The sequence below is a fragment of the Rhinopithecus bieti genome, unplaced genomic scaffold, assembly GCF_001698545.2.
Source record: "Rhinopithecus bieti isolate Rb0 unplaced genomic scaffold, ASM169854v2 scaffold_12689, whole genome shotgun sequence".
Lineage (NCBI taxonomy): Eukaryota > Metazoa > Chordata > Mammalia > Primates > Cercopithecidae > Rhinopithecus > Rhinopithecus bieti.
The window spans coordinates 2,158,296-2,184,780 of record NW_016807758.1 but is presented as its reverse complement, the minus strand read 5'-3'; the positions used below and the strand labels follow the sequence as shown (position 1 = coordinate 2,184,780).

The 26,485-nt window shown below is 35.7% G+C and overlaps 1 protein-coding gene across 1 annotated transcript in view; it reads right to left on the bottom strand.

Moving 5' to 3' along the window:
• Positions 1–26,485, bottom strand: part of CCSER2 (coiled-coil serine rich protein 2) — a 199,473-nt gene that overhangs the window by 20,756 nt on the left and 152,232 nt on the right. Inside the window, 3 exon segments of the mRNA XM_017883729.1 lie at positions 14,057–14,108; positions 14,110–14,144; positions 23,709–23,795. Coding sequence (XP_017739218.1) covers positions 14,057–14,108; positions 14,110–14,144; positions 23,709–23,795 — 174 coding nt within the window.

Sequence of the window (26,485 nt, the reverse complement as noted above, 5' to 3'; positions counted from 1 at the left end):
TGCAACTCTATTTATATGGCATTTAAAGCAATCAACTTTGTATTAAATTATCTCTCCTGCTAGATCATTAATTCCTGAAATAATTTAGGTGAAAGTATCTGTCACAGTACCTATAACTTGGCAGGAGTTTTAAAAGATATTCAATGTCCGACCTTCTATAGCCTAAAACTCCCCCAGCATATAACAGACACTAAGTAACTACTGATTTAAACAAAATTAAATTAATTTACTGTGTTTATCTAGAGATGCAGTTGCAGCATCTGTCAATCCTGGCCACACGCTATAACCACCTAAGAAATTTTAAAAACAAAAACAATGACATCTATCTTCTTTTCCTCAAGACCAACAAATCATAATCTCTGGCATAGGTCTGAGTATGAGAAGGGAAAGACAACTTTATGAAATAAATACATAAACAGCACTGCCTGCCACTGCCAAGGGGCACCCATCTATTAGCTTATCAACAGTTGTATGCCATCTGAGCTTATGCCCAGAAAGACAAAGAATGTTACTCATTTTATTTCTGCCACCTACAATGCTTCCGCCACTTCTCTATCCATCTGTCAAATACCCATGCAGCCCCCTTAGGCTCTTTCAAACCCATTTCCTAAAAGCTGCTCCTGATCTTACCTAAATTAATTATGATCACTCTTGTTTATAAACACCCACAGCAATTGGTGGAATCTTTCTTCCTCTTTTTCTTCATTTTGATTTGCGTATCTTAAAAATTCTTCTACTAAATATAACCACTCTGAGAATAACAGCTCTCTTACTTTCCTTGGTATCAACTACTTAGCTTCTTGTCAATTTACTTATACAGAGTAGAAATAACTCTGATCAGCATTTAATAGAAGAGGGAATTCCAGTTTCAAGGAAAGATGGAGTAGAAATACTTCTCCCTTTTCCTGCTGTCAAATACAGCTAAAATCCCTGGGCACTACATATAAAACACAATACTCTGAAAGGTAGAGAAAAAAAGTGAGACCAGCTTGGGACCTAAGGAAAAATATGGTGATTTTCTTTTTGCCTAATGTATCCTAAAATGAGTGATAGAAGCTAGCACCTGCAAATGCCAAGGAACACACACAAAAATTAAGAAAGCCTGCATGCACTCTCTAGTCAAAGGATCAGGAAAGAGGTAGCCTAGCAATGCAGAAAACTTGTATCCAGTAATCTACCTAACACCACAGAAAAACCTGTGGCCTCAGCCCCCATTCCCATCAGAAAGGGAGGACTGAGAAGGCCGGGCGTGGTGGCTCACGCCTGTAATCCCAGCACTTTGGGAGGCGGGCGGATCACGAGGTCAGGAGATGGAGACCATCCTGGCTAACATGGTGAAACACCATCTCTACTAAAATACAAAAGTTAGCCGGGCATGGTGGCGGGCGCTTGTAGTCCCAGCTACTTGGGAGGCTGAGGCAGGAGAATGGCATGAACCCAGGAGGCGGAGCTTGCAGTGAGCTGAGATCATGCCACTGTACCCAGCCTGGGCAACACAGCAAGACTCCGTCTCAAAAAAAAAAAAAAAAAAAAAAAAAACAGAAAGGGAGGACTGGGGAGTGTAGGCCTCCACCCTTGCATGGCTGTGACATTTTCTTATGTACTTCTTAAAATATGCATAGAAAATATTTAAGAAACTTATAAATGGAGGAGGAAAAGGGACTTAAAGGGACATAAGGTTTCTACATGTAGTAGACTATATATAGTTAAATGTGTGTGTGTGTGTGAAATATGCCTAGAGCAACAGCCAAAACATTATTATAAAGACATAAACTCAAAACACTATATAAAAAATGGAATTATTTAAAAAAGTAACTAATATACAGAAAAGAAAACAGAAATGAAAAAAGAAAACAAAAATAAATAAAATGGCTGACTTACATAGCAAAAATTACATTAAATATAAAGGGCTGAAATACACCATTAAAAGACAGATTGGTAGATAGATCATGGCCTAACTATATGCAGATTACAGGAAATTCATGTTATGTATAAATATATATATACATAGTAAAGTAAAAGATGAAAAAGATATACCACACCAAAAAAAAATCCAAAGAAATTTGGTGTGCTTATATTATTATCAAATAGACTTCAGAGCAAAAGAATACCCACATACAGAAAAAGACCTCACAAAATGATAAAAAGGTCAATCTACCAAGAAGATACAGTGATCCTAACAGTACACCAAACTGCAGAAACGTACAGTACCTGAAGCAAAATCTCATAAAACTGAATCGGCAAATCTACAATTACAATTGGAGAGCTCAACACCCCATCCCAACAACTGATAAAAGTAACTAGACAAGAAAATCAGCAATGATATATAAAACTCAAGGACACCACTAACAGCACCTAGTCAACGTTTACAGAATATTCTATCCTACAATAGCAAAAAGCAATCTTTTCAAGCATCCACAGAACATTTACCAATACAGACCACAGTTTGGGCCACAAGACAAGCCACAACAAAGTTAAAATAACTGAAATTATACAGAATGTGTTCTCTGACCACAATGGGATCAAATTAGTAATCAATAACAGAAAGATGACAAGAATATGTCCAAACACTTGGATACTAAAATTCATACCCCTAAGTTATCATGGGTCAGAGAGGAAGTCTCAAGGGAAAAAAAAACAAAAAAACAAAACAAAAAAACAAACAAACCATATCAAACTGAATGCAAAAGAAAATACATAATGTATAGAAACAGCTGAAAAAATATATAATATGTAGGAAACAGCTGAAGTAGAGACATAAAAGGGAAAAAAATCTTCAATAAGCTAAACTGATGTCTTAAAAAACCAGAGAAAATAAGACCAAAATAAACCCAAAGTAAGAAGAAAGAAAAAAAAAAAAAAAACAAGGATAGCAGAAATCAGCAGTTCTGTGGTGTAACCATTCTTTTGCTTCTTTCCTTCTCTAATAAACTCATTTTCACTTTACTCTGTGGACTCACCCAAGATTTCCTGTGTGAGATCCAAGAACCTTCTCTTGGGGTCTGGATTACCCTTTCCGGTAATATATTCCATAATGAACCAAGAACAGACAATACTTTGGTCTTCCAAATATCACCTTTTGTCAGGACTCAGAGTTATGAGTGGCTTTCACCACATAGCTGCTTTATGACTGTGCTCCACTCTACCTTGAATACAAGAGACCCTACAAGTTAGGAAGGAATATCATTACCCCTATTAAGCCAAAAGATACCACAGAAGATCGATCTTGGTTGCTCTACAACTTTTAGGATTAAGGGTCCCCTTGTAAAGGGGAGGGGGAAATAGAGGCATCTGAATCAGAGCAATTCCATCTTGAACAGGGGCTAGGTAAAATGAGGATAAGACCAGCAGGACTACATTCCCAGGAGGTTAGGCATTCTCAGTCACCGGATGAGTCACTGGATGAGGAGGTTGGCATTAAGATAAACAGTTCACAAAGACCCTGCCGATAAAACATGATGCAGTAAAGAAGCTGGCCAAAACCCACCACAACCAAGATGGCAATGAAAGTGACCTATGGTCATCCTTACTGCTCATTATATGCTAATTATAATACATTAGCACGCCAAAAGACACTCCCATCAGCACCATGACAGTTCATAAATGTCATCAGAATGTCCGGAAGTTACCCTACATCAAGGGTCCCCAAGCCCTGGGCCACAGACCAGTACCAATCCATGGGCTATTAGCAAAATGGCAACACAGCAGGAGGTGAGCAGCAGGAGGCAAATGAGTTGAACCTTCATCTGTATTTACAGCTACTCCCCACTGCTTGCATTGTCACCTGAACTCTGCCTCCAGTAAGATCAGCAGCAGCAGCATCAGATTCTCATAGAAGCAGGAACTTTATTGTGAACTGCACATGCGAGAAATCTAGGTTGCTTGCTCATGATAATCTAATGCCTGATAATCTGTCACTGTCTGCCATCACCCCCAGATGGGACCATCTAGTTGTATAAAAATAAGCTCAGGCCTCCCCCTGATTCTACATTATGGTGAGTTCTATAATTATTTCATTATATATTACGATGTAATCATAATAGAAATAAAGTGCACAATAAACGTAATGTACTTGAATCATCCTTAAACCATCCACACCCCTCCAACAACCCTCTCCCCGTCTGGAAAAGCTGTCTTCCATGAAACCAGTCCCTGATGTCAGAAAGGTTGGGGACTGCTGCACTATATAGTTTAAAAGAAAGAGAAACCCAAAGTTTTGGAAAATTCTCATTCCTTTCCCAGAAAACTCATGAATAATCCTTGCTTAGCATATGACTGAGAAAAAAAACCATTAAAAAGAGCCAACCAGCAGCCCTCAGGGCTCTGTCTATGGAGTAACAATTCTTTTGTTTCTTTACTTCTCTAATAAACTTACTTTTACTATAAAAAGAGCAGGATCCTTGAAATTGAAAACAGAAAATAGAGAAAATCAAGGAAACAAAATGTTGGTTCTTTAAAAGATCTGCAAAATTGACTAACCACTAGCAAGAGTGATAAAGAAAGAGAAGGTAAATTACCAAAATCAGAATGAAACAAGGAAAATCACTACAGACCCTTCAGCCATTAAGGTAATAAAGGAATATTATGAACAACTTTACAGTCATAATTTGACAACTGAGAAAAAGGGCCAATTCCTCAAAACCACAAACTATCAAAATTCATCCAAGATGAAAGAAGTTATTTGAATAGGTCAATAACTATTAAGGAAATTGAAGTTATAACTTTAAAAACTCCCAAAAAAGAAATCTCCAGGCCCAGATAATTTTACTGCTAAATTCTACTAAACGTTTAAAGAAGAATTAACCATTAATTCTACACAATCTCTTCCATAAAGCAGACGAGAAAACACCTTCCAAAGTATTTATGAGGTCAGATTTAACTTAATACAAAGCAGACAAAGACAATACAACAAAAGAAAATAAAGAATAAAACATTAACCCCAGAATACAGATGAAAAAATCTTTAACAAAATACTATTAACTAGTATTCAGGAATATACAAAAAGAACTACATACCATGACTAAAGGGGTTTATTTCAGGCCTATGAGATTCGTTCAGTATTAGAAAATCAATCAGTGCAATCAATAGGCTAAAGAAGAAAACTCATAGGTTCGTAGCAATTACCAAAACAAGAGTAACAAAATCCAACTCACATTCATGATAAAAACTCTTAGCAATGTAGGAATAGAGGGAAACTACTTCAACTTGATAAAAACCATCTCCCAAATATCGAGAGCTAACATCTACTTAAAGGTGAAAGACTGAATGCTTTTTCCCCTTAGATTAGGAAAAAGGCAAGAATCCCCATTCTCATAATTCTTATTCAACACAGTAATGAAAATCCAAGCTGGTGACATAATGCAAAGAAAGGAAATAAAAGACATCAGATCAAAAAGTGAGAACACTGTTACTATTTACAGATGACACAATGGTCAACACAGAAAACCCCAAACTACAGGCTGTGCACGGTGTCTCACGCCTGTAATCCTAGAACTTTGGGAGGCCGAGGCGGGTGGATCACGAAGTCAGGAGATCCAGACCATCCTGGCTAACATGGTGAAACCTCGTCTCTATTAAAAAATACAAAAATTAGCTGGGTGTGGTGGCGGGCACCTATAGTCCCAGCTACTCGGGAGGCTGAGGCAGGAGAATGGCATGAATCCAGGAGGCGGAGCCTGCAGTGAGCCGAGATCGCGCCACTGCACTCCAGTCTGGGAGACACAGCTAGATTCCGTCTCCAGGGGCGTGGCGGGGGGGAGACCCAAAACTACAGAAAAACTCTCAAAACTAATAAGTGAGTTTACTAAGTTCATAAAATTCAAGGTCTTGATTTTATTGTATGTTAGTTGTATTTATTGTATTTATTTATTTATTTATTTATATTTTGCGAGGGCAGTCTCGCTCTGTCACCCAGCTGGATTGCAGTGGCACGATCTTGGCTCACTGGCAAAGCTCCGCCTCCCGGGTTTACGCCATTCTCTTTCCTCAGGGTTCCCGAGTATGCTGGAACTACAGGCGGCCACACCACAGCCCGGCTAGTTTATTTGTATTTTTTATAGATTAGTAGAGACAGGGCTTTCACCGTGTTAGCCAGGATGGTCTCGATCTCCTGACCTTGTCATCTGCCCACCTCGGCCTCCCAAAGTGCTAGGATTACAGGCATGAGCCACCGCGTCCGGCCCAGAAATCAATTTTATTTCTAAGTACCAGCAATCAGCACAGGGAAAGTGAAATTTAACAGTATCACTTATAACCACCCCAAACATGAAAAGAAAGAAATCAAAGAAAGCGTGTAGTGAACTGTGTTCTGAAAACTGAAAATGCTGATTAAAGAAATCAAAAGGTTTAAATTAATGGAGAGACATACTGTATTCATAAATTGGGAGAATCAACATCTTTACTATTGATTTAAACAGTTTATTTAAACTGTGGTACATCCATATCATGGAATAGTACTCAGCAATAAAAAGAAACAAACTACTGATGCACACAACTACTTGAACGGATCTCCAGGGTGCTATGCTAGTTTTAAAAAGCTAAGCTCCAAAGCTCAACACTGTAAGATACTATTTATATAAAATCTGAAAATAACAAAATTATAAAGATGTAAAACAGATTTAGTGGTTGCCAGAGGCTAGGAATGGTGAGAGAAAGTGAGAATGGTTATGAATGTAAAGAGGTACCACACAAGGGAAAACGCTGTGGTGGTACAATAGTTGTATACCTTAAATATGATGATCGTTACTATACAAGTTATAAAATGGCACAGAAGTGCACATGCACGCACACACACAGCATCACTAATGCCAATTTCCTGGTTTTGGTACTGTACTATAATTATGTAAAATGTAACTATTGTGGAAAACTGGTTGAAAGATAAAAAAGATCTCTCTACATTTTTTGCAACTTCTTATCACTCTTTTGTAATTACACTACGGGCAAACTTTGCTTCTTCTAATGGATACTTCAGACAAAGTTTTCAAAAATGTGTTACATAGTTCTGGTATCTGGTATTGAAAAATACAGATTTAGATACCTGTAAACTTATAACCAATAAACCACTCAATTGCTATAATAACTATATTTAATTTGTTTGTAACCTTAAGAAACAATTCTATTTTTTCGGTTATTGGTTTAACCTGTATCCATGAAAGAAACACAACTAATGTTAAAAAAAAAAAAAAAAAAAAACCAGAAGAAATGACAAACAAAAGAATTCTTGTCATAAATTCTGCATGCCACACAATGTCTCAGCAACACAGATGGCTCCTGTCAACATTCAGATCATCAAAACACAGGCTGTATTCCATGGCCAATGTCTAATATTGAGTAAACACTGAATAATTTAAAAATAACTGTATGACCAGATCATAAATATTACTTATTTAAATATCAATGTATATATGATTTTCTCTAAAAATACTTTCAGTGGCATTTAAAATTATAAGTAATAGTGAATACAAATAAAAGGCCTTAGCAAAGAAGTAATTCCCTCTGGAACAGACACACACACACGCACACGTGCACGCACATGCAACGTCTCTCCAGAGAAATAATTAGCTCATTTAAATTTAAAATCAGGACATTTGGCTGGGCACGGTGGGTGGCTCATGCCTGTGGTTGCAGCACTTTGGGAGGCCGAGGCGGGCAGATCACCTGAGGTCAGGAGTTCAAGACCAGCCTGGCCAATATGGTGAAACCCAGTCTTTGCTAAAAATATAGAAATTATCCGGGTGTGGTGGGATGCACCTGTGGTACCAGCTACTTGGGAGGCTGTGGTGGGAGAATTTCTTGAACAGGGAGGCAGATGTTGCAGTGAGCCAAGATCACACCACTGACTCCAGCCTAACAGAGAGAGATTCCCTCTCAAAGAAAAAAAAAAAAAAAGAGAAGAAAGAAAAGAAAAGAAAAAAAAATTGACATTTTACTACATAAAATTAATCAGTAATGTTGCCCACTTCCAAATCAGGAAAGATTATGGCATGAGAAAATGGATTTGGGGGAGATTATTCATAAGATAAATCTTTTGCCTGCACTGTCTTTTGGTTAGCATTCCATCCTATCTCTCAGTCAAGAAAAAATAGAGTGGAGTTCTTTGCTGAAAAATTTCCATGGTTGCTAGAAACTAGGTAAAATCTGTCTCCTTTGGAAATTATAAACATTTGATGTGATTTTTATGATGTAACTGTGATAGTTTTCTGCTTTTACCTTTTCTATTTTATAAATATTTATGATGGGAAAATACTTGACTCGGTAAATCTGAGGCCCAAAAACCTAATTCTTTTTTTTTTGAGACAGAGTTTCACTCTTGTTGCCCAGGCTGGAGTGCAATGGTGCAATTTCAGCTCAACGCAACCTCCACCACCCGGGTTCAAGTGATTTTCCTGCCTCAGCCTCCTGAGTAGCTGGGATTATAGGCATGCACCACCATGCCTGGCTAATTTTGTATTTTAGTAGAGACAGGGTTTCTCCATGTTGGTCAGGCTGGTCTCAAACTCCCAACCTCCGGTGATCCACCCGCCTCGGCCTCCCAAAGTGCTGGGACCAAAAACCTAATTCTAAGCACAAAAAGGAGAGTTGACAATGCTGACCATATTCCAATTGTTGAACTTCCATAAATTACATATGCATATCTTTTATACATACCATAACATGGATTAATCTTTCAGTACTACAATTCCAACAGATCACTTTTAATGTATATAAAATCATCTTTTCTTGCCTCTTTGCTATATATAATAGAGTTAGTTCTTAAAAATATGAGAGAAAATTAGCATTAGATCAAATTGTGCCCATTCAGAATTTTAACTAGTAGGCACCCTTTCACACTGATACCAATACAACGGTCTGTGTATTCACACACTCAATTTTCAGAGTAATCCAGGTCAGGTCATTACATGACAGGCTAGGTAGATCCTTTGGGTCTACCCTGTTCTCCCTGCTTAAAGATTCAAGGGGATAAGTAATAAGGCATTTGAAGGTATGAGTCCAGAAATGTTTTTTTCCTAATATTTTGGCTTCTCTGGTTAACTTGAGGTGTTCAAATAAATGGCTTACAAAAGGTACATATCATAAGATTCTACAATTTACTTAATGTGCAAAATATTCATATTTTTAAATACTGATGTTAAATGCTTTTACAACAGTATTGGAAATACATAAAATAAATTCAGTCCAAGATAATGCTAATTTTAAGAATATGCTTGTACATGGATCCATACACTATGTTTAAAAATGGTTTTGTAAGTTTTTATGTTTAAAATGAATCTTGATTTCTCGCATAACCAACATCTGCCAGCAGTATTCACAGTAACATCAACGATTTTGATGTGAGTCATTAGGCGCCTTCCATATTGTTATTCTTCTTTTCGTGTTACTCATTTCATCATTGCATCTTGGTATTTTGCCCCTCAGATGAGGGAAAAAAAATTGCCCCACTTTCCTCTGGAGGTATCATTTTCTGCTCTTACACCTCATTCTTGTCTCTTTTCCCTCTTTTTTCTCCACCTAAATCTGAACTCCATCTTTTTTATTTTCCTTCATTTCTTCTGAAAATTGCTTTTACTGACTTGCCCTTTACTTATTGTTCTAGGTGGCTTTCCATATCCATGTAAGTAGATATCATTAGGTCTAGGGCTGCTTTGTCCAAAATGGTATCAATTAGCTACATGTGACTATTTACATTTAATTACAACTAAAGAAAATTAAAAATTCTCTTCCTCAATTATATTAGCCACATTTTCAAGTGCTCAACAGTCACATGTAGCTACAGGGTACTACAACGGATAGCACAGAAAGTTGTATAGGACTGTGCCGCTCTAGAGTAGGGCATTCTCAATTCTGGAATATGACCTATGGCTCCCCTCTTTTTATAATGCAAGGCTCAGGGGAGTTTATAATACTATATTATTGCTTTCCCAAGCAGAAGATAGATCCCTTACTCCAGTAAGAAGTGTTTCACACTGTGGTCCTCAATGCTGAAAACACTGTTCTTAAAAACTTATACTTGAAAACATCCTGTATTATGCCTACAGCATGGCTTAGGCAGTTCCCAATAGTAGTAGAAACCTTTGTCTTGCCCTAAATGAAGAGGACCCATAGGTGACTACTACTGTTCTCTTGCTGGGTTTAGTCTCACAAATAACAGCCAAACCAAACTCAAACAGTTTTGTTCTTTATCAGTACAGCTCTAACACCAAAAGCACCTGTAGCATGAAAGCCAAATTTTACTACAGGCAGAAATAAACTCCTAAAATTCTGAGGATCAATATATATAAAATTAATACACAAAAGCTGAGGTTGAATATATGCAGAAAATAGCATGACAAAATGGTTTTTAGGCCAGGAGGAAGAAAGAATTTGTAAGATAAGAAACACTAACAGGAATGGTCATTATATAAATAGTTGGGAGTGGCTTCCCAGTACCATCTGAAACGACGGTGTGGGGCAGAGGGGGTAGCCCTCCTGCCCTTCTATTCCTCTTTTGTGGAGGGAAATATCAGGGGCTTATACATATATATATATATATAACCTAATGACATCAAATACTTGAATCATACAACTTAACATCATGGCCACCAAGTCACTTTCTGATCATACTTTGTTGGTGGTAGTATAAGCCTGTATAAACCTTTCAGAAAAAAAAAAACTGTAGTAATTTATTTCAAGAACCTTACAAAGACCATCCAGTAAAGAAATTAACTCCTTAACTTGATTAAAGGTAATGCATTCTTCATTTTGGTTGAGCAAAAAATCAAACCAAATAATAATAGCAACCATCATTACCACTACCTATGTAGGTTAAAATGCCACATATACAACAAATTCCATCTAAATAGATATGACAGATGGCACATACACATATACACACACCACCAAAAAAAGGCTGGAAGACCATATATGAAATGTTAACAATGACTGTCATTGCCTTGTATGATTTAAGTACGTTAAATTTTTCTTAAGTTGTTTTGCTTCTCTATTTTCTATATTTGCTATAGAATAAATATATTGTTATCTCTCAATAAAATAGACAGGAAAGAAAATCCACTTTAGAGTACTTCTCTTTTAAACATATATTTTTTGGCCTCATGTTATTCATAAAGTATCCTTAGTATTCTATTTTTTCATTTTTTTAGTCAGAGGTATTGAATTTTATTATTTCTATTGAGAAAATGACTTATGTAATTTAATATGTCAAAAGATTTCTTCATACTCACATTAGATTGAACCTAATTTGGTTGTAGAGGAGTTTTCTTTTACACTGTTACTGAAACTATGCCTTTTCAACCAAAAATCCTTTTTTCTCAGTAACTTAAAATACAAGTATGTATGTGGTCAGGCATGATGGCTCATGTCTGTAATCTCAGCATTTGGGGAGGCTGAGGCAAAATGATTACTTGAGCCCAGGAGTGTGAGACCCCTGTCTCTAAAATAAATAAAAAAATTAGCCAGGCATGGTGGTACACACCTGTGGTCCCAGCTACTTGGGAGGCTGAGGCAGGAGGATCACTTGAGCCCAGGAGGTCAAGGCTACAGTGGACCATAATTGCACCACTGCACTCTAGCCTGGGTGACAGAACAAGACCCTGTCTCAAAATAAATTAATTAAATAATTTTTAAAAAACAAGTATGTTTCTATGGATTATCACAGTTAAGTCTTCTACGATGCAGTGCAAACCTGAGCACCTGCTTTTTTTCCTCTCAGGGAAGTAAGTCCTTATTATGATCTCACTAAGATTAAGCCTCTGTCCTCCCTTCCCAGAGCTATGATTCTTTTCTCTTCTCTATTCCTTCTAGCCCACTCACCTCCTGCAACCATTCAAAAGAAAAGCAACTAAAACAAGACTGCTGTATAAAAGTTGTATAAACACTTGCACAAGTCACTTCTGCGTCTTAGCTTCTTCACATGCAGAGAAAGAGTGTGCATACTATCATTTAAGCATACCAGAGGTTTCTACAAACATCTTGAGGGATGGAACTGTATCTTCTTTATATTTACACATCCAAATTAATACAGTGCCTGGCTTGAAGTAGGCACATAAATATCTGCTGAATGAGTAAATGAATATCTGCTTTTCCTCCTTTCCCCTGTTCCACTATTATATTTCTTCTTATTTCCTGTTGATTCTCTACTTCAGAGATCTTATTTGCAGCCGTTAAGTGATACCAAAATCCCCTTGGAAAAATCTCAATACATTCAAATTTTTGCTCTGCTGCTGTTGGCAGCAAACCACTCTCCTTCAAAGGCTCTTCAATGTGCTTTTAGGGAAAAGAACCTAAAACTAGCAGTCAAGAGTCTTAAGTTGTAGTACTAGCTCAGCCACTCATTAATTATGGAAACTTTGCTACACCAGTTAATCTCCCTAGCTTTTGCTACCTTAGCTACAAAACAAAGGTATTCGGCCAGATGATTCCTATAGTAACAGATAGCAGGGAAAGCTGAAGTCTGGGTTTGTTAGGTGTGCTAGGCTGAAAAACTGATCTTCACTTGACCTAAGATCATAGTAAAACTAACTCAAGAATACATTCCAGAACGAGTTACTTTTGTCTGATGAGGAGGAAGACTAACATCCAGTTTCCAGAACAGTGAGGTTGAAGGAGCCAGAGGTGGTATAAAGATTTCCATGAGGATGGCAAAATGGAACTTATCATGTTTAATGGAATCACCAATCTTCTTAGTAGCACAGTTAGAAGACATAACATCCCTATGGCTTAAATGGATACACCTGGAAAGCCCAAACTTCTATCTAGAAGCAAGGGGCATGGTCTTCTATTAAACAACTGTCTGCAAACAGATGAGCTTCCACCGCCTTTAACATTAAAAAATATTACATCATCTTTGTCTCTTGGTGTCTTTTGCTTTCCATGTTTCAAACACAACCTTCATTTTCTTCACCAAGCTCCTTGATTCTTTCAACTAGATTTTCCCACATCCTTTGAACCTTATAGACTTACACAGCACTTTAACTACATCAATGTATTCCCAATTTCTTTAAGAAGTACTTATAAATGGAGGAATCTTTCTTTGTCTGTGTATTTCCTTCCCTAATTCCCCACTTCTAGTTCGAAACCCAAATATCTGGGATGAGAGAGGATCATCAAACTTATGTTGAACAGATTAACTCCTACAATCGTATCTTATAAGAGCACACAAAAAAATACTTGTTAGATGAAAAGAAACAATACTCTTTTATAAACTTTAAAGGCTTATGGCTAAGCTTTACAAACTAAATTGCTGATTATATTAGCCATTACATTTCTCTGTTCCTTTGTGTTACTAGAATTCCACTCCTAAATATAAGACAAAAGAAGAGTCAAGGCTGACTTATTAGGCAATCTCTTAACAAGAAATGTCTATTACCTGGCCCCAAACAATAGGAGAATGACTAACGTCCATATGATAATTCTCTGGCTCACGCATATCCTGAACTGAGTTCTCAAGAACTCAAATTAAATGATAGAGTATTTTTAGCACTAAACATGTTTTGAGATACAACATTTTAAAAAAACAAATAAGCACGGAATACATAGGTACTTTCTATTTAAAATAAACCATTCCCTAGTTCTGCCTAAAACAAAACTTTTATTGTCTGTATCTTTGTGCATTTATATTTCCTAACACCCTCGACATCTGAGTAATTATAATAAACACATTTAAAAAGTTTTAACAAAAAAGGAATATGCTACATCATATATTTTCAAAGTGTCATATGCTGCTAAAGTAGGATGACTGCATAGAGGACTGCTGCTTCCTTTAAGGCATGTGGAACTACTCTCATAAATACATCCAATAAGAGAAGAGTAGACACGCAAATAAAATGAACCATAGTGTGCAGAATGAAAACGCTATTAAATGCACATTCACTTACATAAGACACACAAGAGAAGCTTTAGGAAAGCACATAAACACCTAAGAGACAAGCAAAAATAAATCACCTACAACAAAATTAACAGCCATGACAGATTCAAAATTATTAGAGATTGCTGTAAAAAGAGTGAAATAAAACCTCAAAACAGCAAATGACCAGAGAGGAGGCTAAGAGCACATGTTACTTACAGGAATTCGTCTCCAGGGTGTTTGGGTATATTTATCAGCATAAGTGCATTTTCCTCTTTACATTTTGGTGGCAGATATGCTGAGTTGCCTAAACAAAAACACAAATTTTTACATTGGTTTAATTCTGCATATACACACCAAGACACACAAGAGAAGCTTTAGGAAAACACATAAACACCTAAGAGACAAGCAAAAATAAATTACCTAAAAAAAAATTAACAGCTATGACAGGAGGTAATCAGGGCTCTTTTAGCGGGTATGTAACCAAATCAACAAAAAAGTCACACATGGCAAAATAGTTCTGGCTACTTTTTTTGAAGAAAAAACGTTATCAACAGCAAACATTAAGGTCTATTAAGTGGTCTCTCATCTTATTCAGGGAGTGGGTTTGAGATTCAGCCTCAATTCTAACCTTATAAGGTTAGAATTTTGAATAATCTAAATTACCCTTGGCAATCTCTTATATTGTCCATAAAACATACAATATATGATTTTATGTAAATCAATATATAGAGTTAAGTATATGGATGTAGAACATATAGGAATATTCAGCATATAAAGAATACAACTGCAGAATTTACAATATTTCCCTAAACTGTCATGGTACTACAGTCACTAAAGCTCAGTCTCTTAAATGCATTTTTTATGGGACTCTGCTGGACACTGAATACCACCAGTCCACTTGTCAGGATGTCTGTTCTCATGTGCTGTCTGATGAAGCCTCTTTCATGATGTGTCAACTTTACTAGACTGAAATATTTTGAAGAGTGTCAGCCCTTTGACAAGATCCATCTGACCATTTCTGTTCACAAATGATTTCTCCACACGATTCCACTCAAAGCACACTCATTTACATAACACAAAGTAACTTTCTCAAATAATCATCACTTTCAAAAAACATCATTAAAATATTGATAAAGAGAATTCTCCTGGCCAGGCACGGTGGCTCACGCCTGTAATCCCAGCACTTTGGGAGGCGGAGGCAGGTGGATCACGAGGTCAGGAGATCGAGATCATCCTGGCTAACATGGTGAAAACCTGTCTCCACTAAAAATACAAAAAATTTGCTGAGCATGGTGGCGGGCGCCTGTAGTCCTAGCTACTTGGGAGGCTGAGGCAGGAGAATGGCATGAACCCGGAAGCGGAGCTCGCAGTGAGCCGAGATTGCACCACTGTACTCCAGCCTGGACAACAGAGCGACACACCGTCTCAAAAAAAAAAAAAACAAGAGAGAATTCTCTCTTAGTGAAAATCTAGAAAATAACCACATTATTTGTTAAACAACTTCACTGGAGGTAGACATACTTTCTCATAGGAAACTAAAAAATTATTGATTATTGCATCAGGTTAAAATGATACATTTCTACTTTAATAATATTTACCCATATTCAAAATTTTTCTTAACTGCAATCAGATCATTCCAATTTCCTCATACAAAATAAAATCTAAAAACAAAAATGTCTATCATAGAGACATATTTTCCATTCCTATGAGACAGTCACTGAAACAAAATTCAATATAGGCCGGGTACAGTAGCTAACACCTGTACTCCCAGTACTTTGGGAGGCTGTGGCTGGCGGACTGCTTGGAGTTCCAGACCAGCCAGGGCAACATGGCAAAACCCTGTATCTACAAAAAACACACATCAAAAACAGTCAGGCATGGTAGCATGTGCCTGTAGTCCCAACTACCTGGGAGGCTGAGGGAAGGATCACCTGAGCTCGGGAGGTCGAGGCCACAGTATGCTGAGACTGCATCACCACACTCCATCTTGGGTGATATAGTGAGACGCTAACTCCAAAATAACCCCCTAAATTCAATATATAATCGAGTCAACTTACAGTCTCTTGGAATTCACTATAATAGGATCAACTTTTAACATATATGAGGGGTATATGAGGAAGAGAAAGATAACTTAAAAACATTATTGAAATGAAAGCACTTTACTTATTCCACCCTACTGCAATTCCAGAAATTCAGGCGCTCCTTGATTTATGATGGGGTCACACCTGTATAAACTCAAATATTGCTAAAAATGCACTTTTGACTTGGGATTATTTTCAACCTATGATGGGTTTATCAGGACATAATTCCATCATAAGTTAAGGAGCTTACTGAATGAGTATCACTTTTGTACCATCATATAATCAAAAACTCCTAAGTAGTGGACTGTCTATAATTTATTTTCTGTTCTATATGCTAACACATGAAAAATAATATTTGGCAAATATAAGAGTTTTCCAAAATTTGGAAAGTCTAGTTTCTAGTGGCACGTCAACATATATAAAATGACTTAACAAATCATTTTCTCACCATCTGCCTTCTTTATTGCTGAGAGACTGTACAGACGCTCACCTTCTATTTGGTCGCATATTTGGGGAAATGTGTCCTAATCTCTTACCCCAAGGAGCTAGATCTTAATTAGTTTGAACCAATGTGATTAATCCCATTCTTCTATGCTTAGGAAGGGGCAAGTAACTCAAATCTAGCCAATCAAACAGGAAAGTCTAGGGTATCTGAGAAAGGGTTTGTTGATTTTAAAAACAGACACTGGAGATAATAGGCCCTTAACCTATCCTTGGGCATTACTGTGTGAGAATGTGACACACAGAGCAACAGACATCTTGTGACCATGAATGGACAGCCAAGAGGATTCCAAAAAAATCCATCTGGAACCTAATCAATCATTAGCCAAATGACCAATAAGAAACCACGGAAATAGATGGGACCTATATAATTTCTTGTTGAGTTTCAAGATGAGTTTCAATTATTTTCAAGGTGAGATACTGTTCAGGACAACTGGTGCAGTCTCTTCAACAAATCAACACACACACACACACACACACACACACACACACACACACAAAAGAATGGTTCTAAATTAAAAGAGACTTAAGGGATATAACCAGTTGTGCATAGTCCTAGACTGCTTTTATTTTTAAAATTACTTTTAGTTAGGGACTTTTACTTGGAACTTAAAACATCACTGCACTGATTTACACTGAATGATTTAGGGCTTATATAAGAGTTGCTATTCATCATGTATCCACGGACCAGGCATTAGGTAGTTTACATATGTAGTTCTATCACAATGTAACTATCATAACCCTATATGGTCAGTACTACTTTTTTTTTTGAGATGGAGTCTTGCTCCATTGCCCAGGCTGGAGTGCAGTGGCATGCGATCTTGGCTCACTGCAACCTCGGCCTCACGGGTTCAAATAATTCTCCTGTCTCAGCCTCCCAAGTAGCTGGGACTACAGGTGTACACCACCATGCCCGGCTAATTTTTGTATTTTTAGTAGAGACAGGGTTTCACCATGTTGGCCAGGCTGGTCTCGAACTCCTGACCTCAGGTGATCTGCCTGCCTTGGCCTCCCAAAGCACTGGGATTATAGGTATGAGCCACTGCGCCGGGCCCAGTACTACTTTTATTATCCTCATTTACAGAAGGGGCTTAGGAGAGATTATAGAACTCCCTTCAGAGAACGTGGCTATTAAGTTTCAAAGTCAGGATCTGAACTCAGGTCTGTCTTGGCATTTCAAATATACTATACTGCTAGCCCACTTAACGTGAGTTCCACTGTCTACGTGTCTCCATAAAGGAAACTCTACACTAGCAATTTCCCAAGATTATTCTGAAGAGTCAATGAGAAATGTATCTGAACTATTATTTAACTATGATATTGCAGTAAAGATAAACAGGCATTCTTAGCATTTTTAAATAAGGTTTGAATAGTTTAACTTCTATGCCTTTCAGTTAATTCTCAGAGCACTGCAATCTGATTTTAAATCAGCATATTTTGAATTCAACACTTTATAATGTCAATGTATTTTTATGAAGGTTTGCATGCAAACATAGGTTGGAGTTGAATGTATATTTTTTTAAAAGATAAAAAAGCATAGAAGGCTATAACTGAAAGAGAACTTGGAAATCACCTAGACAAACTTTCATATTTTGGATAAAGAAAGCACTAGAGAGAGGTGATGGAAACTGTCAGTGCCATTTAGCTAATTAATATTAGAAACAAGTCCTTTAACTCCTAGTCTATGATTCTTCTGATTTTTATTCCTATATTAAGAATAGAAATGTAAAGAAAATTAAAAATTTTTTAAATAGGTGATTTCAATTTGATAATGTGAAAAACGCTGTTACTTATCTTTGTTTTCAAACGGTTTGTATCTGTTAAAACTCTCTTGGTTTGAACAAGTGACTTTCTCAAGTTCTATAACTAAACTTGATACTATTAAAATCTTTGAGTAATTTCTAATTTTCTACTTAAGAAGGATACTTGACCACCTAAACTAAGGCATTCACTTTATAGAGATCACTGCTTGCAGTGAGAAACAGTGTATCTTTTCTAATCCTCTAAATTTATGTTGAGAAAACCACACTAACATTAGTCTTTACATAAACTGTAAAGAAAATATCACAGAGTTCTCCTGGTACGGGGCCACAGCTCCTCTGCAATTTGTAAACACACTAATGAGATTCTAATGTGTTTACAGAGGGAATTTCTAGCTGAATACACCACAGCTTCCCAAGCAATCCATGGGAAAACTATGCACACCACCTAGAAAAACAGGTGGCAGGCTCTTTTACGATAAATATGATTTCTAGGTTGAATAAATTGTGTACAGAGAATTTCAAGCTACCTACTGATAAAGATTAATGCTTTCACTTTTCTTTCTTTAGGATGCTCTTCAATATTTCTTAAATCTTTCTAAAAATTATTTTCAAGGTGAGATACTGTTCAGGACAACTGGTGCAGTCTCTTCAACAAATCAACACACACACACACACACACACACACACACACACACACACACACACAAAAGAATGGTTCTAAATTAAAAGAGACTTAAGGGATATGACCAGTTGTGCATAGTCCTAGACTGAATTTTAGTTTAGGGACATCAAAGTACAGGATGTTTTTGGAACAACTGAGAAAATCTTAGTATGGACTAGATATTAGAAGATGTTAAGGAATTACTATTAATTGTTTAGAGATGGTAACATAACTTGAGCTATGAAGAGACCTGTTCTTACTTTTTTAAATATACAATCTGAGGTTAAAAGAAAGAATACGTTACCAAAACTTCACGGCATAAAAAGATTCATCTTTCATTATTTATCATATGTCCATATAAAGTGACCTTTTCACAAATCTTTGTCTTAAATTTACTTTTCTCATTTTACTACTGCAATCCTAATATTTTGATGAGAATAATTTTACTCTGTCTCCCCAATCTTTTATTTTACTTTTAGACAGAGTCTCACTCTGTCACCCAGGCTGAAGTGCAGTGGCATGATCTTGGCTCACTGCAACCTCTGCCTCCTGGGTTCAAGTGATTCTTCTGCCTCAGCCTCCCAAGCAGCTGGGGACTACAGGCGTGAACCACCACACCCAGCTAATTTTTTTTGTATTTTAGTAGAGACAGGGTTTCACTATGTTGGCCAAGCTGGTCTCGAACTTCTGACCTCAAGCAATCCACCCACTTAGGCCTCCCAAAGTGCTGGGATTACAGGAGTGAGCTACCATGTCCAGCCTCCCTCAATCAATGTTCAGCCTTATTGTGCCATTTTCCTTTAGCTAAATTTATTTTATACAAAGCAAGTTACTGGATTTTGCTTTAGATCCTCAAGGGAAGTCTCTCCAAGACATAAGACTATTTGCAATTACTAATACATTTGTTATATTTGGTCTAATTTCTATTACTTTAGTTTTGTGCTGTTTTAAGTTTTCCTTTTCTACTTTGTCTTTTTTTTAAATTTTAACTTTTGCAAGATACTTTACTCCAACCTACTAACAGTTACTTTAAAGCATGTCATAAACATTATTATAATTTATCTAAGTATATTTTAAAACTAAGAATGTAGAATATTCATTTGTAGAAGATAAAAAATTCAGTACTTCTAACTTCCTTCAGCATATTCCTTACCTTCTTCCTCAAACTTATTTAATCTGAATGTTTTCCAAAATTAATAGCAACTTAAAATTTTAAATTAAAATAATTTTAATTTCAGAAAATTAAGGATTTGTAAATGCAAAGAAATCCCAACATTAGAATGATATGTAATTTACACTAGGTAAAACGGGAAGTTTTCTCCAACTAGTGGCTCAGAAGTTTACACCACGTAGTTTCCATTTCACCGCTCATTCATTTTAATCTTTATCTCCTTATTCTTGAGTTATTTTCAATGTACCTCTCAAATATCTGAAATGTATTAACTGGGTAGCATATCTGTCAAGACATTAAAGGTCAGAATTTACCTTTGCATATAAACAAAACTTGCTTGGATATAAAATAAGAGGTTCATAACCTCTTCTCTGAATTGTACAAGACACAATATCCTGTGCTCTGTGACATATTTTGCAAAATCGAAGCTTACATAATTTCCTTTGTTGTCTTTTTTCTTCTCCCTGAAAGTTGATTGGGTTCTTGTCTTTGGCTTTGAACACAAACACTAGGCCTTATTATTTGCCTGTTTAATTTTGTATGTGACAGGACCTCAATTTGCAATATTATGCTATTTTTTATTCAGATTCATAAATTTTCTTTCTTTAATCATAATATTTGATTTGTCTGCTCTATTTATTCACGAAATAGATCTCTGTGAGCTGACCCCAGTGGTTCAGAGCTCAGTATATCCTTTATATTTTCAGTGAGATTAATATTTCACCAAATTGCTTTGTTAGACCAAAATATGCTCTTGACTCACAACAAAGATTTCCTTTTGACTGCTGTGATTTTAGGCCATTATTTTCTTTTATCACGGTCTTTTATATACAAACTAAATAATAATTAAATTCAACACACCATATTGTTTTCAAATGAGACTAATATTTGAAATTGCACAATTATTAGATTATAAAGATTCAAACATGACTCTGATGGATCATTCAACATCATCCATAGGAAATAAACATTTTCTTGGAATACCCTTCAATCTGACAGTTATGCAGCTACCTAAATCTGAAAACCCAGGCTAATTCTCCTCAGAGAGAGAGAAAATATTCTGTTCTCAACTCACTAATACTTGTTTCTTTAAATATATCTGAAGAAAAGCTATTTACCCTTCTATCAACAAAATGAATGCAAATTGGTGAATTTTAAATACCCAAAACTGAGGTCATTGAACCAATGAAAAATTTTCCAAACCAAATACTTAATATTTAGATTAAAAGTTAAATCACACACTTTAATTACAGTGCATATAATCTAAAAATAATATAAAAGTACAACTTTGAGAGCCAAAAATAAAGCTAAACTCTAATTCTGGCTCAGAGTTTTATGAAAAACACATTTCACCCAGTTTGAAAAGTCTCTNTAAATATACAATCTGAGGTTAAAAGAAAGAATACGTTACCAAAACTTCACGGCATAAAAAGATTCATCTTTCATTATTTATCATATGTCCATATAAAGTGACCTTTTTCACAAATCTTTGTCTTAAATTTACTTTTCTCATTTTACTACTGCAATCCTAATATTTTTGATGAGAATAATTTTACTCTGTCTCCCCCAATCTTTTATTTTACTTTTTAGACAGAGTCTCACTCTGTCACCCAGGCTGAAGTGCAGTGGCATGATCTTGGCTCACTGCAACCTCTGCCTCCTGGGTTCAAGTGATTCTTCTGCCTCAGCCTCCCAAGCAGCTGGGGACTACAGGCGTGAACCACCACACCCAGCTAATTTTTTTTGTATTTTTAGTAGAGACAGGGTTTCACTATGTTGGCCAAGCTGGTCTCGAACTTCTGACCTCAAGCAATCCACCCACTTAGGCCTCCCAAAGTGCTGGGATTACAGGAGTGAGCTACCATGTCCAGCCTCCCTCAATCAATGTTCAGCCTTATTGTGCCATTTTCCTTTAGCTAAATTTATTTTATACAAAGCAAGTTACTGGATTTTGCTTTAGATCCTCAAGGGAAGTCTCTCCAAGACATAAGACTATTTGCAATTACTAATACATTTGTTATATTTGGTCTAATTTCTATTACTTTAGTTTTGTGCTGTTTTTAAGTTTTCCTTTTTCTACTTTGTCTTTTTTTTAAATTTTAACTTTTGCAAGATACTTTACTCCAACCTACTAACAGTTACTTTAAAGCATGTCATAAACATTATTATAATTTATCTAAGTATATTTTTAAAAACTAAGAATGTAGAATATTCATTTGTAGAAGATAAAAAATTCAGTACTTCTAACTTCCTTCAGCATATTCCTTACCTTCTTCCTCAAACTTATTTAATCTGAATGTTTTCCAAAATTAATAGCAACTTAAAAATTTTAAATTAAAAATAATTTTTAATTTCAGAAAAATTAAGGATTTGTAAATGCAAAGAAATCCCAACATTAGAATGATATGTAATTTACACTAGGTAAAACGGGAAGTTTTCTCCAACTAGTGGCTCAGAAGTTTACACCACGTAGTTTCCATTTCACCGCTCATTCATTTTAATCTTTATCTCCTTATTCTTGAGTTATTTTTCAATGTACCTCTCAAATATCTGAAATGTATTAACTGGGTAGCATATCTGTCAAGACATTAAAGGTCAGAATTTACCTTTGCATATAAACAAAAACTTGCTTGGATATAAAATAAGAGGTTCATAACCTCTTCTCTGAATTGTACAAGACACAATATCCTGTGCTCTGTGACATATTTTTGCAAAAATCGAAGCTTACATAATTTCCTTTGTTGTCTTTTTTCTTCTCCCTGAAAGTTGATTGGGTTCTTGTCTTTGGCTTTGAACACAAACACTAGGCCTTATTATTTGCCTGTTTAATTTTGTATGTGACAGGACCTCAATTTGCAATATTATGCTATTTTTTATTCAGATTCATAAATTTTCTTTCTTTAATCATAATATTTGATTTGTCTGCTCTATTTATTCACGAAATAGATCTCTGTGAGCTGACCCCAGTGGTTCAGAGCTCAGTATATCCTTTATATTTTCAGTGAGATTAATATTTCACCAAATTGCTTTGTTAGACCAAAATATGCTCTTGACTCACAACAAAGATTTCCTTTTGACTGCTGTGATTTTTAGGCCATTATTTTCTTTTTATCACGGTCTTTTATATACAAACTAAATAATAATTAAATTCAACACACCATATTGTTTTCAAATGAGACTAATATTTGAAATTGCACAATTATTAGATTATAAAGATTCAAACATGACTCTGATGGATCATTCAACATCATCCATAGGAAATAAACATTTTCTTGGAATACCCTTCAATCTGACAGTTATGCAGCTACCTAAATCTGAAAACCCAGGCTAATTCTCCTCAGAGAGAGAGAAAATATTCTGTTCTCAACTCACTAATACTTGTTTCTTTAAATATATCTGAAGAAAAGCTATTTACCCTTCTATCAACAAAATGAATGCAAATTGGTGAATTTTAAATACCCAAAACTGAGGTCATTGAACCAATGAAAAATTTTCCAAACCAAATACTTAATATTTAGATTAAAAGTTAAATCACACACTTTAATTACAGTGCATATAATCTAAAAATAATATAAAAGTACAACTTTGAGAGCCAAAAATAAAGCTAAACTCTAATTCTGGCTCAGAGTTTTATGAAAAACACATTTCACCCAGTTTGAAAAGTCTCTACACATTACACTACAATACTTACAAGCTGAAGTTCTAATAGTTGGATCTTTTCATCTTTTTTCTTTATTTCCTCTTTAAGTTGTTTTATTTCATTTAATAAATCTTCAGTCTGAAATATTAAAACATTTTTAGATGCGGTATTTAAAATACCATAATGAGAGGCATGAAATCAATGATGAAGACACAGTAATGAATGAACCATCTGGTCATTTAGGGGGGAAATCCTCCTTTTAAAAAAAACACAAGATTTCATCCAATAATGAAGTCTGACATGTTGACAATGAGCAACAGTAGCAGCAACAGTTAGCATTTATTGAGCACTTATTAGATGTTAAAAACTAAGCACTTTCAGGTATTTAAGCATTTGATTCTACCCACACTCCTGAGGTAGGTGCTGTAATCCCTTTTTCACATATAAGAAAACTGGGACATAGGTCACAGAGTTAAAAAAAAAAAAATCACATACAAAAAAGCAACTTTAGCTAGACTTCAAGGGATACATAAGACTAGCCTGTGAAAGAAAACAAAGGACATGAGAAGCAGAGGCAACAGAACAATTAAAGGCATGGAGGCATTTCGTGGCTGGTTTAGAAATCAGCAAAAAAGATAAATGTGCCTGAAGGATAACAAGGAAGATTCTTTGTCCATGAGCCACTTTTTGAGGAGTACCTCCTGAATCAAAGAGAGAACACCTTGTCAATTGGATCTATAAGAAATGTCTAATACTATTAAATGGAAACCTACTGTCAAGTTAAGCAGGAATCCAGTTACATTTCCAAAGTGTTAATCATTATTCTATAGTTAGTCCATGTTGTTTGTGTATCATTATTCAGTTATCCAAAAGAGAAAGTAATATAAGCAAGGAAATTCAAATATAGATGTGAATAATATCTTTCCAGAGAGAAAAACAAATAAGCAAATAATTAGACTGTGTTACAACAAGCAAAGAATGTCATCCCCTTTAGATACATCGGGAACAAAAACATATATTCTCATTAACAAAGAGATCAGAAATAGACATTTTACAAAGGCTTGATCATATCACATAAGCATCCCAAACAATGTGGAAGATTTTTAAAATGCTATTATGTATACTATAATTGAAAAAGACTTTATTACATACAAAAAATAATCTTCACTTGAATTTTAAGTTTAGGAATTATAAAAATTCATAAAGATAAAAAAGATGTATTGCAGATCATGAAAGACACATTTCTAAGAATACATTTAGAAGGACACATTTCTAAGTTATGTAGCAAATACAGCTATTCAAAAGAAACTATATTTAATTATATAACATTTTAAGGCATCTTAAGAATTAACATTAGTTAAAAGCTATTGAAAAATCCACACATATATGACAGAGGATTTATATCTCAAGTATATTAAGAGCCTGTCCAAACATTTAAGATCATTTTTAAGGTCTCAACAGACACATAGCCAGTTCTCACAAATACACATATAAATGGTAAAATGTTGTATTTAACTTGTTGAATATTGTTTTATAAATATTAAGTTAGTGGTGAAATACCCAATGTAATTAACCAGACTGCACAAAAAATGGCACATCATTAGACACAGCAGTTAACCTTTTTAGACAAACATACAGCTGTATTTTTAAGAGCCTTCAAAATACCTGCGCTCTGATTCAGTTATCCCACTCCTAGGAATCTATGTGAAAGAAATGATCCTAAGTAAGAGAAAACCTGTAACAAGGTGTTATCTGAAAGTTAACAAGTTTACAATTGTCCTATAAGAGGATAACTGGAATAAAATGTAGCAACTTGATGGAACACTATACAGCCATCACTCATGCAGTCACCAGTAGGTTCTGACAGTGTTACACAGGAAATGGACCCAAAAATGAAATCAACAAACAATGTTGAACATTAATAGCCAGCATGTATATAGCACTTGCTATATGGCAGGCATTGCTCTAAGGATTTTTTTTCCCCCACCAAAACCATTTCATTGTTTTAATTTTATTTTTAATTGACATAACATTGTACATATTCATGGTTTACAAAGTAATGTTTTGATACATATAATGTATAGTGATTAGATTGGGCCAATTAGCATTTCCACCATCTCAAACATTGATCATCTCTTTGCATTGGGAACACTGATTTTATACATAAAGATAGGCAAAGAAGTGACATCACACATCAGGAATGAGGGACTACAGTGGAGTTCCAAAGGATAAGCACAAGGTTCAGAAGACAGAGGAGTGTGGAAGGCTTGAAATTTTAGTTAAAGGATTCTAAGTGTCACAATAATACAAAGGTGAGGGCAAGCATAGCACATCTGGAGAATCATAAGCAGTGTCGCTGTTGCACTTAGGCTCTGATGAATGGTGAGGAGCAACTGGCTAGTAAACTAGGCAAGGGCCAGATCACAGACAGCCATGACTATCACGCATGGCCTTAGCTAGGGAGTGACAGATTTGCATTTGAGATGGCTTTGACGGGTGTTTAGAGGACAAATTTTAACAACAGCAACAAAACTGAGCTAGGCACTTATGAAAATATTATAATAATCCAAGTAAGAGTAGAAGCCTGACCCAACAGAGTGATAATACAGATGAAAAAGGAGAGAAGAAATCAAAATTTTGAGATTTTGGCAATTCACTGCATGTGAGAAAAGAACAGAGGAGCATTCAAGAGTGACACTGTATTTCTAGCTTGAGTGACATGGTGAATAGCTGTGCCAACAAAAGAAATGGCGAATACGGAAGAACAACAAGCATGTCCAAAGAGGAATATGTGTGAGTTTTAAATATATTGTTAGATGGGTGGGGGG